Source organism: Pollachius pollachius (genome assembly GCF_949987615.1).
Source record: "Pollachius pollachius genome assembly, chromosome: 19".
Taxonomy (NCBI): Eukaryota; Metazoa; Chordata; class Actinopteri; order Gadiformes; family Gadidae; genus Pollachius; species Pollachius pollachius.
In genome coordinates this window covers 20240023-20257691 of record NC_136952.1, presented here as the reverse complement: position 1 = coordinate 20257691, position 17669 = coordinate 20240023, and the positions used below count along the sequence as shown (strand labels likewise).

The following is a 17669-nucleotide window of genomic DNA, read 5'->3' as shown; positions in this document are numbered from 1 at the left end:
TCTTTATGCTTGGTCTTCACACTGTATACTGTACCTGGTCACCATCTCCTTCTCCTTGTTTGAGGCATGGCCGCCACTGCTGATTGGACGAATGGCTGTAGACAGGAAGTAGAGCCTATGGTTCTTAAAGTACTGGTCCACCAATGGCAAGAGAACCTGGGGAATTACATTAAATCATAGGTTAGCTCTTTGAGCTTATATATAGATCTATGTAAATTGTATGGGTTTCATCACTCATAACAAAATGTGTGAATCTTAAACATGGCTCAGACCTTTCCAAAGAACTTGGTTTGCTGCTCCTGGGGACGTTCCTCTCCCTTGGCTCGGGTTCCTGCATCTGTGCATCAGAGATCCAGATTTCCATGAACAAACCCTTGAATCCACTGTATGTGCAGCCTGGTTTAAACCAGAGCACCGTTTTACTTGTGTTCTGTGCGCTTTACAGTGTTGCCTCCAAACGTACCGGCGTCCATCATGTGTTGATGGGCCTTGTCTACGTATTCTATGAGCTGCTGCAGGAAGGTGTAGGCAAAACGCTTCTCTATGGCGGGTGTGTCCAGGTCCTGCTCCCTCACACACCTGGAACACAACGTCAAACCTTCTCAAAGCCACACCCCCATCTCAATCTTGGAACAATCATATCTACAGCACCCTGAATAATCAGTATCAATATCGACATCTATTCTCTGGTTGGCCCTTCACAGGTGTATCCATGTCATTTCATCCAGCCCACCTCGATACGGTGTATCCGTTGATCTGGAGGAACTTAAAGATCTCCTGTGCTTTCTCACGGTCTCTGGACTTCTCTTTGGCAGTGAGTGTGTCGTATGGGACCAGCAACGGATGACTACCTCCACCTAGCAAGGAGAGGAGGAAGGAACAAGGAGGGAGTAGGGAGGAGAGAGGAGAAAGGAGAGGAGAGAAGAGTAAGGAGAGGAGGGAGACGGGAGGAGAGAGAAGGGAGGAGGGAGAAAGGATAGACCGTTTGGATGGAAAATGTGTTATTAGTAGAGCTGGGCAAACATTGTGCATCCCTGACGCACTAACACAGGTACTGTGTTACACTGACGCACTAACCCAGGTACTGTGTTAAACTGAAACACTAACCCAGGTACTGTGTTAAACTGAAACACTAACCCAGGTGTATAGATATCTAGATATACATCTTGATGGTGGAGCCATGAAGCAGGAACTAACGATAATTCAGAGCATCGTGTCCATTTAACTTCTAAATCATCGAGTGGTTTGTATATTCTTATGTCTTAATTACAATAATAGCTTAATTTTATATATTTTGACCCTTAACAGAGACAGAAAACCAAAGTCTTTAAAGGGCATTTTGTTCATGATACTGAACAAGTATACTCCTCATACTGAATAACACATACTAACTCTAAAAGCCACGACCATGAGGATAATACATCCCTCTACCTTCTCAGAACTCTCAGCGTTACTGACTGACTCAAAATCTGTAAGACAGAAAGTCAACGAGTGAGAAATAAAATTAGACTCACCTTTGGCTTCCATTTCCATCTTCTTTTTTTTAGCCCAAGTATTATGAAAGTTTTCTGCCAGAAGCTCAGCCATCGACTGTGGAGGATATTTTATGAATATTAAGAATTGCCTGTTTTTTGCGGTCTGCATATTAGTGTATCTTATTCTAACAGTGTGTATATATGAACGTGTTGCTTGTGTTACTTTTAATTTTAGGTAAAAAACTTTAGGTAAAAGCCCAACCACGGACCAGAGTTGCAAAATCGTTTTGACTAGAAACCTGTATGCATGGCATCTATTTTATATTTTATATGAAACAATGTGCAATGTATTTGTCGCTGCTTAAAAAAACTTTAAACTAAACTGTTATAGTGTGTATATATATAAAGGTTTGTCTTACTGTTATAGTGTGTATATATAAACGTGTATCTTACTTTTATAGTGTACATATATAAACGTGGATCTTGTGTATCTTATTGTTATAGTGTGTTTATATAAACGTGTATCTAACTGTTATAGTGTACATATATAAACGTGTATCTTGTGTATTTTATTGTTATAGTGTGTTTATATAAACGTGTATCTCACTGTTATAGTGTACATATATAAACGTGTATCTTGTGTATCTTATTGTTATAGTGTGTTTATATAAACGTGTATCTCACTGTTATAGTGTACATATATAAACGTGTATCTTGTGTATTTTATTGTTATAGTGTGTTTATATAAACGTGTATCTCACTGTTATAGTGTACATATATAAATGTGGATCTTGTGTATCTTATTGTTACAGTATGTATATATAAACGTGTATCTTACTGTTACAGTGTTGATGCATAAACATGTATCTCACTGTTATAGTGTATATATTAACGTGTATCTCATTGTTATAGTGTATGTATATATTAACGTGTATCTCACTGTTATAGTGTATATACATAAACGCGTATCTTGTGTATCTAACTGTTACAGTGTGTATATATATTAAGGTGTATCTTCTTGTTTGAGTGTATGTATACATTAACATGTATCTCTCTGTTAGTGTGTATATATATTAAGGTGTGTCTTCTTGTTTGAGTGTGTATATATATTAACATGTATCTCTCTGTTACAGTGTGTATATATATTAAGGTGTATCTTCTTGTTACAGTGTGTATATATATTAACATGTATCTCTCTGTTACAGTGTGTATATATATTAACATGTGTCTCTCTGTTACAGTGTGTATATATATTAACATGTATCTCTCTGTTACAGTGTGTATATATATTAACATGTATCTCTCTGTTACAGTGTGTATATATATTAACATGTGTCTCTCTGTTACAGTGTGTATATATACTAACATGTATCTCTCTGTTACAGTGTATATATATATATATATATATATATTAACATGTATCTTCTTGTTACAGTGTGTATATATATATATATATTAACATGTATCTCTCTGTTACAGTGTGTATATATATTAACATGTATCTCTCTGTTACAGTGTATATACATATTAACGTGTATCTCTCTGTTACAGTGTGTATATATATTAACATGTATCTCTCTGTTACAGTGTGTATATATATTAACATGTATCTCTCTGTTACAGTGTGTATACATATTAACATGTATCTCTCTGTTACAGTGTGTATATATATTGACATGTGTCTCTCTGTTACAGTGTGTATATCTATTAACATGTGTCTCTCTGTTACAGTGTGTATATCTATTAACATGTGTCTCTCTGTTACAGTGTGTATATATATTAAGGTGTATCTTCTTGTGACAGTGTATATATATATTAACATGTGTCTCTCTGTCACAGTGTGTATGTGTGAACAGCTTCGGGTGCTGGTGACTCTTACGTGAAGGTCGCTGTTACAGTGTATATATATTAACATGTGTCTCTCTGTTACAGTGTGTATATATATTAACATGTGTCTCTCTGTTACAGTGTGTATATATATTAACATGTGTCTCTCTGTTACAGTGTGTATATATATTAACATGTGTCTCTCTGTTACAGTGTATATATATTAACATGTATCTCTCTGTTACAGTGTGTATATATATTAACATGTGTCTCTCTGTTACAGTGTGCATATATATTAACATGTGTCTCTCTGTTACAGTGTGTGTATATATTAACATGTGTCTCTCTGTTACAGTGTATATATATTAACATGTATCTCTCTGTTACAGTGTGTATATATATTAACATGTATCTCTCTGTTACAGTGTGTATATATATTAACATGTGTCTCTCTGTTACAGTGTGTATATATATTAACATGTGTCTCTCTGTTACAGTGTGTATATATATTAACATGTGTCTCTCTGTTACAGTGTGTATATATATTAACATGTGTCTCTCTGTTACAGTGTGTATATATATTAACATGTGTCTCTCTGTTACAGTGTGTGTATATATTAACATGTGTCTCTCTGTTACAGTGTGTATGTGTGAACAGCTGCGGGTGCTGGTGACTCTTACGTGAAGGTCGCTGTTACAGTGTATATATATTAACATGTGTCTCTCTGTTACAGTGTGTATATATATTAACATGTGTCTCTCTGTTACAGTGTGTATATATATTAACATGTGTCTCTCTGTTACAGTGTATATATATTAACATGTGTCTCTCTGTTACAGTGTGTATATATATTAACATGTGTCTCTCTGTTACAGTGTGTATATATATTAACATGTGTCTCTCTGTTACAGTGTGTATATATATTAACATGTGTCTCTCTGTTACAGTGTATATATATTAACATGTATCTCTCTGTTACAGTGTGTATATATATTAACATGTGTCTCTCTGTTACAGTGTGTATATATATTAACATGTGTCTCTCTGTTACAGTGTGTATATATATTAACATGTGTCTCTCTGTTACAGTGTGTATATATATTAACATGTGTCTCTCTGTTACAGTGTGTATATATATTAACATGTGTCTCTCTGTTACAGTGTGTATATATATTAACATGTGTCTCTCTGTTACAGTGTGTGTATATATATTAACATGTGTCTCTCTGTTACAGTGTGTATATATATTAACATGTGTCTCTCTGTTACAGTGTGTATATATATTAACATGTGTCTCTCTGTTACAGTGTGTATATATATTAACATGTGTCTCTCTGTTACAGTGTGTATATATATTAACATGTATCTCTCTGTTACAGTGTGTATATATATTAACATGTGTCTCTCTGTTACAGTGTGTGTATATATTAACATGTGTCTCTCTGTTACAGTGTATATATATTAACATGTGTCTCTCTGTTACAGTGTGTATGTGTGAACAGCTGCGGGTGCTGGTGACTCTTACGTGAAGGTCTCTGGACAGGGTGACGTTGCTCATGTCGATGGGCCTCGGATTGAAACCGGGAGCTCCTTCAAAAGACAGCTGCAAAACAAAACACACACTTAAAGCAAGAAAGAGAGAGAGAGTGCGTGCGTGTGTGGTTGTGTGTGTGTGCGTGCGTGTGTGTGTGAAGGGGTGAGCGTGTTTCATGTGAGATAACATACAAACAATGCTTTGTGTTTGGTTGTCACAGCAGAATAGAACAGTGCAACAGTAATAGAAAGTGGAACACAATGAATCCAATGGAAGCGGTATCTGTGTGTTGCGTAGAGAGCTGGAGGGGATGTCTGCACCTGGCTGACTTGTGAAATCCGACGAGACTTCTGCAGACTGCTGGGGTCCCCCTCTCTGATACGCTCCACCACCCAGCCCCAGCTCACCATGGTCCCGATGGACTCCCTGATCGGCCGGCGGTACGACTCCTTGTCCTGCACCGGGGGGAGGGGATTAGCCAGGGATTAGAGCCATCAACCTACTTCGGCCTGATTTGTCAGAATCCTTACAATTATTAAAATAATTCTATAACAAATATTGTTCAGTATATATTGTATGATAGCTTGTTATTATTTTAAAAAGCTCTGTTCATTCATCATATGTTCTCCATCGTTGTTATGTGTTCATTTATGTTTGCTCTCTGTTACTGTGGTGAGTAAGTCTCTTCCCGGCCCGGTTTAGTGGGATATAAGCATTATAGGCCTCATCTGAGAGCATAAAACCGTAGGACCATTATCAAGAATAAAGAGTGTAATAAAGTTTATAGACAGTAGTAATAGTAGAGCAACAGTCACAGTCCTCAAACATATTAATTGTACCAAATAAAACAAATCAAACACATCCATCAAAGTAGAAAAGATTCTTTTTGCTTATGTGGGGCTGTTGTCCGAGCATGCTGTGGTGGCTGGCGTTCATTTTAAACACTAGGTGAAACAGATGGCTATTGGTGGACTGCGCTCTTCTTAGGATATTAAAGAGTCTGGCCTGAGGCCCGAGGTCCGACGGCCCTTCTACAGAGGATACAGAGTCTGAGAGGAGGGTGGGAGGACAGCCCAACTCTCCCTACCCTGGAGGTAGCACACCAGGGCTTCATCTGGATAAGTAACCCTGGAGCCTTATATACACAATTCCAATGGTGCAATGAGAAAGAAGTAGAGTAGAGTAGAGAGTAGAAAAAGAAAAGACTTGAAGATCAATCGCTTTGTGAGGTCAACGTTCCTGTTCACTCTTAAGGGACTATCTGCTAACACGACGACCGACTGGAACTGTTTTTGAACTGACAGCCCAGTGGATACCCCGTCCCTGGCCCACTGCATCTCCCTCCACAACCAAAGTGTGGGCGCTTCCAGGTCGGCCATTACACCTGTCTGTACCTGGATCCAGACCCCTCGACAAGACCATTTACTTCCCCACCCCCTTCCCTTGCGCGCAAAATAAACTTGACTTTTTCAGCGTAACCAAGCATGGTGCTCACTCTTTACAGGGCTAGGTGCCACAACACACACACATTTGACTCTGAATGTGACTGTGAGTGACTGTATATAGAAGCATTTGAATTACAGCGACATACCCCTGCTCTAGACCCTTTATTTCGTGAGGCCACAGACAAGATCCACTAACTTGTGTTTTAAAGGTGATATCCTGACTTTTCAACTTTTTCCTTTGCTTTAGACTGTTATATGAGGTATGCATACATTCTTTACGTATATTAAGCTAGTTTGAGCCAGGTGGAGTATTTGCGTCCTCCGAGAACGCCCCTCAATAAGTGTGAAACAGCTCGTTTGCGCTCCAACTTTAATTCCGTAATAGTGTGGCGTCAGTGGGCGGTGCTGAAGTGCAGAAGTCCCGCCTCCCGGGTACCCGTATCGTTTACAACTTTTTGGGGGGGTGAATTTGCCGACATACACGAAAAGCATTCGACCAATCGCAACAGAGTTGGCGTGCTGCCCAATCACAGCATACCTGGCTACTCGGGAGGGGGGCCTTAAAGTGACATGATACAAATCAGACCGTTTTTGAAAGAGTACCCCCAAATTATTAACCCTAAAAAAGCATGATATGGGATCTTTAAATGTCACGTTTCCTGACCCAGCTTTCTGTCTGCTAACCGCGTTATGCAATCTTTCATCCATATCCTTTGCAGTGAGTTTAGATGATCTAGCCGCAGTCGCTCATTTGAAATCTGAAGTCTTCATCTTGACTTTAAGAATATTGCAAAATGGTCCTCAACATTAATGGTTATAAATACCTTCCACAAAATGGCCACAATGGGCTTCAAAAGCACTCACACAAGAAGTCCAAGGGCTGCATGTCTACAGCCTTAGCATTAGCTTCAGGGGTTTAGCAACAGGCATGTTTTTATGAATACAAAGAAAGGGAAGAAACAGTGCTGGTGTATCTTTCTTCAACTGCGGGGCCTGATGGTGTGTATTGAGCTCTTCTAAGTTCTAAGTTAATCCATCCACAGGACTCATAAAAGGGATGCACAGAAGATATACACGGGGAACAAAATATGTAGCGAAATCTTCTTTAACAAGAGTAAATCCAAAGTTAAGTAAATCTCGCTTTTAGAGATACGGTAAGGAATCCGATGTTAAAGACTGCAGCTCATTTAAGGGGATTAAAGAAACAATGCACGTCAAAACCCATGAAGCAAACGTTTGGTCGATGATATATAAAAAAGTAAATTAAATAATTGAGAATGTTTAAGTTGGCCACCAAATATGTTCTATACATGGCTTCTCCAGAACAATACTAATAATCAGGAGATTGAAAACGATGCACAGATAAAATACATGATGACCGCAACAAACCTTTTCAGAAAGCCCTTTGTAGGGCTTGAGGAGAGGTTGGGTCTTGGCGGCTTCGCACAGCTGCTCTCCATACAGCCAGCCCTCAGAGAACTAGAGAGAAGACCAAGCAGAGAACGCATCTTTAGGTTCAGATATTACGGGAAGCTATCACTCTATCTGGTTACGGGGGGAATCGTGTTCTCCATTACCTTATCCATAGACCACTTCTCATGCAAATGCTCTGCATATCTGTTGATGAAGTAGTCCAGCTTCTCAGGAACACTGACGCTGACAAACAAAAAGTCATGCAATGTCAGATGATTATTGGTGATTCATTTTATATGTATAGATATGTAGCAATATTTCATATTTGCTCAAAACAAGTATCCAGTTTGAACTGGGCCACACGGTTTCACAACAATACAATCATAGTGAGACAAAGTAGAATGTATGTGGTCTTCCAGTCCCTACTTGCTGGTGTCTGCAGGCTGTGGGTTAAAGTTTCCCTCCGAGTCCATAGATGACTGCTTCTCAATCATGGCCACATAGTTGGACTCCATATAGTCCGGGGGCAGAGCCCCGGCCACCGCACTCAGGCAGGGCAGGGCCAGCTTGAACAGCTCCTGGTCGTACCGCTGGAAACACAACATTATTTTGTTTTAACACCCCATCCAACACTTACCTTTGCATCTTATTGAAATAGGCTCTGAATTCAGAATGATCACACTGCCTAAAACACAGCCACTCTCAGTACACATAATTCTAACCATGTACCTCAGCCTCTAAGTGTATCGTCTAAGTGTAAGCATGCACAGGGGATTGTCAACACAATTCAACATGTGGAATTGTCTGTTTGTGGGCACTACTGGAGAAAGCTTCCTACCCAGAGGAAGCTTGTTTGCGCTTACCTGTGTTGGACAAAACTGTGATACAGCTATATGAGCTGCTTAACATTTGGTTGGAATATAATGGTTGCCAACTGATCACCAATTGCCAAATTTGGAAAAAAAACATCTACCCCGTGAGGGGGTTGAGTTGAACAATAATCATGACTAGTTTACATCTTGACATAAGCAATTTCAGCAATTAACCAGGGGTCTTAACAAACCAGCCAATTCCTTTAGCCCTGCCACTGAAGCCTGATAGATACATCAGCCAACATCATACATGTTGACAACACACAACACACATGATGTAGAAAAGGCAGGACAATATCAGTTTGTAACTGCACCTCATTTCCATATGTATCTGTGGTCCTGATTGGGCGTCTGGCCAACCAGCCGGACGGCTGCCAGCTCCTCCTCACCAATCACAATACTCATTTTCTATTTCTAACTCATTTCATTTTACTATTGTTTGCTTGTTATCCTACTACTAAGTATGCCAATTATGGCAGCTAATGCATTCCTGAACATCCCTGGAATGAGGGATCTCCCACTCTTTGTTCCTTCTCAAGGTTTCTTCCTTGATAATTAAGGGATTGTTTTCTTAACAATTAAAGGGGTTGCATAAATATATGACATGTCATCCACCAGGTGCGGCCCGCTGGCTGACCTTGCGTGACAGAGCATCGAAGATGCCCCAGAAGAGTTTCCTGGAGAGGTGGAGCTCCTCGTCCGAGGCCACACCGAAGCCGCCCCACCCAACAGCAAGGCAGTAGTACTTCCAACACCGCTCGTAGTGGTTGGTCAGCAACTGGAGGCGGAACATCACAACATTATGTACAACTCAGTGTTAGGTCAAATAACAATATAAACAACTGGATGTTATTGTTCTCTTGTAAATACTGTTTCTGTAAACTCCTGAACGATACTTCAACACATTTTTTATATCAATGCTAACTAATAGTTATCTCTAGACTATGATGCTGTAATCCTGCTGTAATACTTACTTGTGTTGTACAAAACAAAGACGCAGCTATTGGATCTGATAAACACTAATTTTGAGTAGAATGGATGTCAAAGGCTTAACAAAGGCCCAATGTCGAAACACGCGTTACTGCGAAAGGGGCGGAGTGGAAGTGGATATCATGGCCGATTTACATCTCAACATAGACAAGTCAACAGTTAGCCTTGGGACTTAGCAGACCGGCAAGAACCTTTGGAGATAGTTTCAGAGGGGTAATTATCAGAGGGGTCAAGTTCATGTCACTGATAAGCGCACACTTCAATTCCACAACAGCAGTGTTTCGACGGGTCAGTGCTGAGCGTGTGCCTCACTGATCATGGCGTGTGTTTATGAGGGTAGCTTCTGAACACATGGCGAGGCTCGGCCGCCGTGGAAGACCTCACTTTGAGCGGCATCTTGGTGTGCTCGTTCAGGAGCGGGACGTCGAACACCAGTCTCCTGAGGAGGTGCTGCATCATGGAGGGCCGTAGCTTCCTGCACACCGGGAGCACAGAGGACCAGCGCTGGCTTAGAGCAGAAATACACATGTTCACTTCGGAGGCCTATGGACACAATGTGAACCTTTTTATGGGAAGACGCAGCAATGACCATAAGCTCAGACCTTTAGGGGAGCTCAGGCCCACCTACTGTACGGAGTGTGTATCCATATCAGTGAGGCCTCGGACCACTTTTTTCAGTAACGAGTAATCTAACGCGTTACTATTTCCCAACCAGAAATCAGATTAAAGTTACTCATGAAAGTCACTATGCGTTACTATTTTTTTATTTTGGGGATGTGGGCAGGGGGTGTTGTCGCAGCTAAATGTAACTAATAAAGTTACTTGTAATCTAACTTAGTTACTTTTAAAATCAAGTAATCAGTAAAGTATTAGTAAGTACTATTTTAAGGAGTAACTAGTAATCAGTAATCGGATTACTTTTTCAATGTAACTGTGGCAACACTGATCCTTATATCAACCTGTTGCTAGCAAGCCCTGTGAACCCAACAAACAGTGTTTGTTACCTGGCTCTGACAGGCTGGCCAGCAAAGTCTAACATTAGAGGGCTAAAAATAACTTCAGAAAACAATCATTTGTTATTCTAACAATTCTTCAGTGGCATGACATACATTTAGGTGTGATCGATAACCGCTTACAAGAGTCTAAAATTGGCAATAGAAACCTGATGAGTGGTTGTGATTGAAATAAAGGTTTTCTAAAGTCAAAAGGTTGAGAGTACAACAGTAAGGCGGTCCCTTAAAGTGCCATCATTACCAATGCATTGCTGTGGGGTTGAAGCCCGACCTGGTGTTGAAGCTACTCAGGAGTAGCTTCAACACCAGGCCACTCCTGAGCGTCAGCAGCCAGCTTCAACACGCCTCAACACCTTCTAGACTTTAAACTTTTACATCTTGACGCGATTGACTCTGACCTCTCAAAGCATATCCAATCAGATGAAAGCCTTGTTTGACGTTCCGAACCATCTGAATGCCAACAGAGTTCTTAATTTGTAAACATAAATACATGTTTTATCAGTTAAAAGCTTGCAACTCCCCGCCTGTTAGCGCCCAACCTAGCGTCCTGAGCATTGCTGGATGCTAATCCTGTTCTGACCCTTCAACGCTCTGCGGCTCCTCACCCGCACACAGCCAAGAGGCAGTCCTCGATGGCGTCTCTCTGGGCCTTGGTGAGGCAGCAGCCCTTGGACAGCCGGTACACAGTGTGGAGCAGGGAGTCGATCAGCGAGGCATACGGCTCTGTGCCGGCAAACAGCGGGGCGCACTTAGTCAGCAGGGGCAGCACAGCTGCACACAGGTACCTGTTGAGGGCCAGAGCCATGTCCGTGGCACTGAGGACCGCCTGCAGGGAGAGACGGGACAGCAGATAGAGGGAAGGAAAAACTAAGGCACTGTTTAACTGTTTTATTCATTTTTGTTACATATATCCTCACTTAGTCTTTTTCTTACCCCTGATCATCGTTGCTCGCTCCCTACATGCGGCATTCAGTTCCTCGCCTCCACATGCTCTATAGCCCTCAGTTTAATGGTGTTATTCAACTTCCTCTCTGTTTGTTTGGAATCTTTTCTTGCTTGCTTGAGAGGAAGCTTAGCTACGTTTACATTTGTAAGTAGTTATGTAGCCTTTTGTTTGGTTGGCCTGTTTTTCTGCTTTGCTCTAGAAACAAATTCTGTATAAAAAAGGATTGTCTTTTGTTCAACTTAAGCCTGTTCCGAGTCCGTGTTTGGATTCAAACTTTGAAAATTCAGACTGAAGAAAGACTGAAGAAAAATAAAGATGATAGGGATGATGGTGATGGAAGGATGAATTTGCTTAATTAATACAGAATGACAGACAAGAGTATGTCTTCCCAGTATGTATTTTTAACCTTTTTGATGGAGAAACAAGACATTGAGGACTGGTACCACTTACAGTGTCCAGTGAGGCTGCGGCTCGGAGGTCTGGTAGAAAGCCAACTTCCAGAAGGTGTAAGAGGAAGTTCTGGTCCTCGATGCCGTAGACCCGGTCCAGGAACAGGACCATGGCCGCCTTATGGTCCGGGCAGAACCCTGCCGACATGTCTGGCTCCACCACGGATCCGTCTTCACACCCAGTATAAGATCAGTGGGGTAGAAGAACACGATCCAAACGTTTAAGACAGGATGGTAGACATATATAGATTATTCTGTCTAGTGACGTTTAGTGATGCGTGGGTCAATCTTGAGAAAATACTAAACGTGTTTTTTTGACCTGAATGCAAATCAGTTAAAATGGTCTAAATACAATTCAAAATCCATAGCATACCAAATGTTGCTTATATAGGTTACGATTAAAATTTGGTTAATGGCACTTCAATAAATCAATTGGCGTCGTCGTTCCCATATAGTCCTCGACGAAACATAATTAGTTAAAACAGTTGGGGGTGGACAACATTAGTTAGGTTAGTTATTACTACTTATTATGTTATTAAGGGTTATAAATGTGCATTAAGCAGATCATTTGAGATGTATATTTAATATACATTTTTCTAACATAATATTTGGTATGTGTGTAGTTCACTTCATGTGATATAAAATAAGGCCCCTAAGATACATCAAAAAAATGCCACGTCTGTGGGTAATGGCTGTTTAAAAAGTGTTGATCCTGTTGTCCATCATTTAAAGAAATGTTGAAGGGGTAGACAAGTCCCAGGAAAGAGAAGGGGAGTTTGGGAAGGCTCGGAGAGGCAGTGAAATAAGGTACGGTGCCATCCATGGGATCTGTGATCTGATATCACAGCCACCAGATTGGGACAACCAACAACCAAGGCAGCCTAGATAGAGACAGAATGAATCAACTTGAAGAACAAAAGGTTGGTTTGTATTTTCAAACAGCAGATGGGGGGGTCGGGCGCTCAGCAGGGAGGTCCTGGGGGCAAATCGAGTTAAAGCCAAATCGTGTTTGGGGCGTCCGTAGGTCCTGCCCGTCTGTCTATCACCAGTGCCCATGCACGTCCTCTACATACCAGTGGCTAGGGTGGGCATGGAGAAGGGGATGCTGATGACTCCCTCCAAGTCCTGGATGGGGATCAGGGACCTGAGGATGGCTCTGATGCGGACCGCCTCCCCTTTGCCAGCATGGATCAACTGGCAGAAATCATCACAGGAAGGAAACATCGTGGATTAGGAAAGTGCACCTTCTCCCACCATCATTTCAGAATGCAACACGCTTATGTTTTTACTGGACCTAGATTATGAAATAAAAAACATCACAAATGTGAAGAGGTAGCAAAGTAGGACTTGGATTAGTCACAAATATGAAGGAGAAACAGTGGGCTCAGCTAGTGGGTTTGTACCCTTCTGTTCATTGAAAGTAAAGGGTTCTGTTGGGTTTGTTTCCTGATCCTAAAGTGTTGGGTCTGTTTCCTGGAACCAGATTGTTCTCGTGGTTGGGTTCTCCATGAACGTGCATTCAGCTCGCTATCTCACTGCCCTGTGCACCCTGGCAGTCGCTCTGGACCCTCCAAAAAACATTCTGGAGCCACTCCTGAGTTTGGTCCTTTCTCTCTGGTTCATCTCTTTCTTTCCTCTAAAATGGCCATGATGAGCTGAGCCTTTTCATTTGGTTGCAATGTTATCGCTTCTCCAACAGCTATTATCCATATGTGATGTGTGTGTGCAGTGTTTGCGTGCGTGTGTGTCCACGTGTGTGCGTGTGCGAGTGTGCGTGTAAGCCTTTACGTGCATCTCAGGCGCGCAGCGGCCCAGCAGGTCGATGAGCGCGGCGTAGAAGGTCATGACAGCGTTGCCCATGTGGATGGTGTCGTCCTCCTCGTCCTCGCTGCTGTGTGGGGGGACAAAGGGACACGTGAGCACACGGACACACCCAGTACCCAGAACGCCCTGTACAGACCGCTGTACGGCTTAAAAAAACAGTTTCAGCAGGGGAACAACAAGAAATTTGATTTTCTGCTAAAATGTGGTTGAAACATGTTGGTATGTTGCTAAAGACAATGAGAATCAGGAGTATTTATGAACACAGAAGGTGAGTTGATGTTATCTCACAGGGACTTGGTGCTCTCGGACGCGGGCGAGGAGGGGCGGTCTCTGCAGGCGTTGGCCGAGATGTGGATGGCTTCCTCCATGGCCGCCAGCAACCCGTTACCACCCTCACCTCTAAGGGCGGGGCCAAAGCACTCAGGCCGACGAATCAGCAGCCGCACCACCACGTTGGCGTTCTCCTCCACACTCTCGCCTACAGGGGCGACAAGATGTCCACTAAAGCAAGACATCGTCAGAGCATGTCTGTTCCCGCGGGCAGCCATGGTGCAGTCTGTCTGTGAAGCTCATTCAGAAGGGACTACCATGAAGTCCCTCTTGCAGCCTTTAGGGTGTTTGAGGCAGAGGGGACAGCTTTTTTTGTTTGGTTAGGATCTCAGTGGCTAGTTCACCATCATTTCTGAGGTCCTGGTTGACAATTATATTTAAGTGAAGGTTATTAAGGATTAAATGTCAAGTTAAGGGCATCATCTACTGTGAGGCTACCATTCGATGTGCCAAATATGGATCATTTTGGCTGAAAGTGGCTGAAATCTTAAACAACGGTGACCCTCAGTAGAAGGCCTATCTGCCCCCCCAAACCAGTCCTGTGTAAACCATCGGTGACGTCACGGACACTATGTCTCTGTGTTGTACAGTTCTACTCACTACCTTCAACACTACAGGATCTGATCCTAGTTACTCATTAGAATAGCGTCAATAAAAATAATAAGAACCATTGCAGAAGACAGCGAAGCGCAGGAAGTCCAGGTAGCGTTCTCCTTCGACAGGGTTCCAGCCCATATCGGGGTATCCCTTGGAGACCAGCATGGCACAGCTCTGGAGCCCACATCCTGCCAAATACTGAACCACCTGGGAAAGACGGTAGGGGATTAGGTAATGTGCCCTCCGTCCCCATGGGACCCTTCTTACCATCGGATTAAAGGTCTTGAGGGGTCTAGCTAGGATCCGAGACTCGCCCCGGGACTCCGTACGGGCCAGGGTCCAGGTCTTATCAATCAGGTCAGGGTGGGGTCACATTATACAACCGCTGTTCCTGGGTCTGTTTATCTTGATGTGTAAAACGATCACCAGAGACGCTCATGGAAGGGCTGTGTGGCTCTCGTGGTGATGAGGGAGAACACGAGAATCAGAGCACAAGAGCAGGAAATAAGGGAAAAAAAGCTTTCAACAGCACCACCCAATGGAGCCGGAGCAGAGGAAAGGCTGGAGATCAACGTTCACAATGTTCACTACGTGTAGCGTAAAGGTTGGACTTATTTAAGATGGGCATTGAGCATCTTTTAAAGCGAGACCGTAATAGTCACGAAAGGTCTTACTGTTTTTTTTAATTTCCGTTTATTTTGTAACCAACATGATAAACGTTAAGCTGTAGAATTTTATTTTTTACTAGCAATTCCAATTTTGCAGGTCAATAAAATAACGTTCCTTTCTCAGATCCTTGGTCTCTTGGCGCTCGTAATGGCCCGGACAAAAAACAGGTCTGAATTGACCTCAGCACGAATTTCCCGGGTCCATTATGATTTGAGGCCCTCATTCTGGGTTTATTCAGTCTGCTGGTATACCTTTTTTCGGAGACTGCCGAGCAATTGTTTTTCTAAGCACGGGTCTGTTGCAAGACCGTTAACAGCATGGCCTGTGATTGCTCACGTCAATCCAGGCCTGTTCTAGTTGCTTCAGGACAGTTAACCAGCACTGTGTCCCAGCATCTCTGTTTGGAAATCATGGCCCTACAAGACGATTGGATAGGCAGCAACTCATATGTGCACTTAATGTGTTTCTATAATGTAACAGACGCCCAAGCGCTTAAGTGTGTGTGTGTGTGTGTGTGCATGCGTGCGCGCATGTGTGTGTGTGTGTGTGTGTGTGTGTGTGTGTGTGTGTGTGTGTGTGTGTGTGTGTGTGTGTGTGTGTGTGAGTGACTGTGTGTGTATGTGTGTGTGTGTGCCTATGTGCGTGTGTGTGTGTGTGTGCGTGTGTGCGTGTCTGTGTGTGTGTGACTGTGTGTGACTGTGTGCGTGTGTGTGCGTGTGTGTGTGTGACTGTGTGTGTGTACCTTCTCCAGGTCGGGCTCCCTAAGAGCCAGGGCCAGCTCGTTGTTGTCCATGACCGACGCCGCCGCCACGTCCAGAGGGGTGGAGCCCCTCATCGATGGGGACGCTGGAGGGAGACAGTAACCATGGTTACTGAGGGCTGAACCAGAGGGGTGGAGCCCCTCGTCGATGGGGACGTTGGAGGGAGACGGTAACCATGGTTACTGAGGGCTGAACCAGAGGGGTGGAGCCCCTCATCGATGGGGACGGTGGAGGGAGACAGTAACCATGGTTACTGAGGGCTGAACCAGAGGGGTGGAGCCCCTCGTCGATGGGGACGCTGGAGGGAGACGGTAACCATGTTTACTGAGGGCTGAACCAGAGGGGTGGAGCCCCTCGTCGATGGGGACGCTGGAGGGAGACGGTAACCATGGTTACTGAGGGCTGAACCAGAGGGGTGGAGCCCCTCGTCGATGGGGACGCTGGAGGGAGACGGTAACCATGGTTACTGAGGGCTGAACCAGAGGGGTGGAGCCCCGAGTCGATGGGGACGCTGGAGGGAGACGGTAACCATGGTTACTGAGGGCTGAACCAGAGGGGTGGAGCCCCGAGTCGATGGGGACGCTGGAGGGAGACGGTAACCATGGTTACTGAGGGCTGAACCAGAGGGGTGGAGGCCCTCGTCGATGGGGACGCTGGAGGGAGACGGTAACCATGGTTACTGAGGGCTGAACCAGAGGGGTGGAGCCCCTCGTCGATGGGGACGCTGGAGGGAGACGGTAACCATGGTTACTGAGGGCTGAACCAGAGGGGTGGAGCCCCTCATCGATGGGGACGCTGGAGGGGGTTACCATGGTTACTGCGGGCTGAAAAAGGACCCTGACCACACCATCACCAGAAGTACCATAGCTCTGATTCAAGGAACTGGAGCTGAAGCTACACACTCAAGCTACACTTTTCCAAGGAAAGTGTAGCAATCAGAATTGCTTTAATATGAAAGAAACTGATTTACACAATAAAGGTGAACACAACTATGCATGGAAGGCATTTCTCAGAACAGAGTGTCGAGGTGTCCCTGAGCAAGGCCCCCGACCCTAACTGCTTTCGACGAGCTGGTTGTCGCCTTGCATCGCCGACTCCACCGTCGGTGTGTAAATGTGTGTTTGAATGGTTGTAAGTCGCGTTGGACAAAAGCCTGTGCTCAATGCCCTAAAATATATAAAAATAATTTGCATCAGCTTAACTTCTAATCAGAACCAACAAGAGTGAAGAGAGTACAAACGGTCCTCTGAAATGGCAAAGTCCTCCACCATCTTTGCTGAGTTGACTACGCCTGCCTCTGTATGACATGATTTTTGACCAATCAGAGCATCTCTTCCCTGATTGGTTTGAGGGATCCATCTCACCTGTCAATTACAGATGAGTGAATGAGTATTACACTAAGGGAGGGGATGGTCGCCTAGTTTCAAAATCTCTCTCACTTTACAACTCTAAAGTCCTATGACCTTTAGAGCCCAGTGCAACAGCGTGAAAACACACTAGGCCTCTTCTTGTCCAAAACAACC

At 43.5% G+C, this 17669-nt stretch overlaps 1 protein-coding gene across 1 annotated transcript in view; it reads right to left on the bottom strand.

Annotated features, from left to right (window-relative positions):
* ryr2a (ryanodine receptor 2a (cardiac)) overlaps positions 1–17669 on the bottom strand; it is a gene marked incomplete at both ends in the record, with an annotated part of 175982 nt that overhangs the window by 67604 nt on the left and 90709 nt on the right. Inside the window, 19 exons of the mRNA XM_079757379.1 lie at positions 35–156; positions 273–337; positions 464–579; positions 734–857; positions 1515–1590; positions 4829–4906; positions 5158–5292; positions 7672–7761; positions 7860–7938; positions 8122–8285; positions 9205–9345; positions 9942–10032; positions 11176–11396; positions 11967–12136; positions 13039–13159; positions 13754–13856; positions 14078–14267; positions 14788–14923; positions 16128–16231. Coding sequence (XP_079613505.1) covers positions 35–156; positions 273–337; positions 464–579; positions 734–857; positions 1515–1590; positions 4829–4906; positions 5158–5292; positions 7672–7761; positions 7860–7938; positions 8122–8285; positions 9205–9345; positions 9942–10032; positions 11176–11396; positions 11967–12136; positions 13039–13159; positions 13754–13856; positions 14078–14267; positions 14788–14923; positions 16128–16231 — 2326 coding nt within the window. The remainder of the gene's footprint in view (positions 1–34; positions 157–272; positions 338–463; positions 580–733; positions 858–1514; positions 1591–4828; positions 4907–5157; positions 5293–7671; positions 7762–7859; positions 7939–8121; positions 8286–9204; positions 9346–9941; positions 10033–11175; positions 11397–11966; positions 12137–13038; positions 13160–13753; positions 13857–14077; positions 14268–14787; positions 14924–16127; positions 16232–17669) is intronic.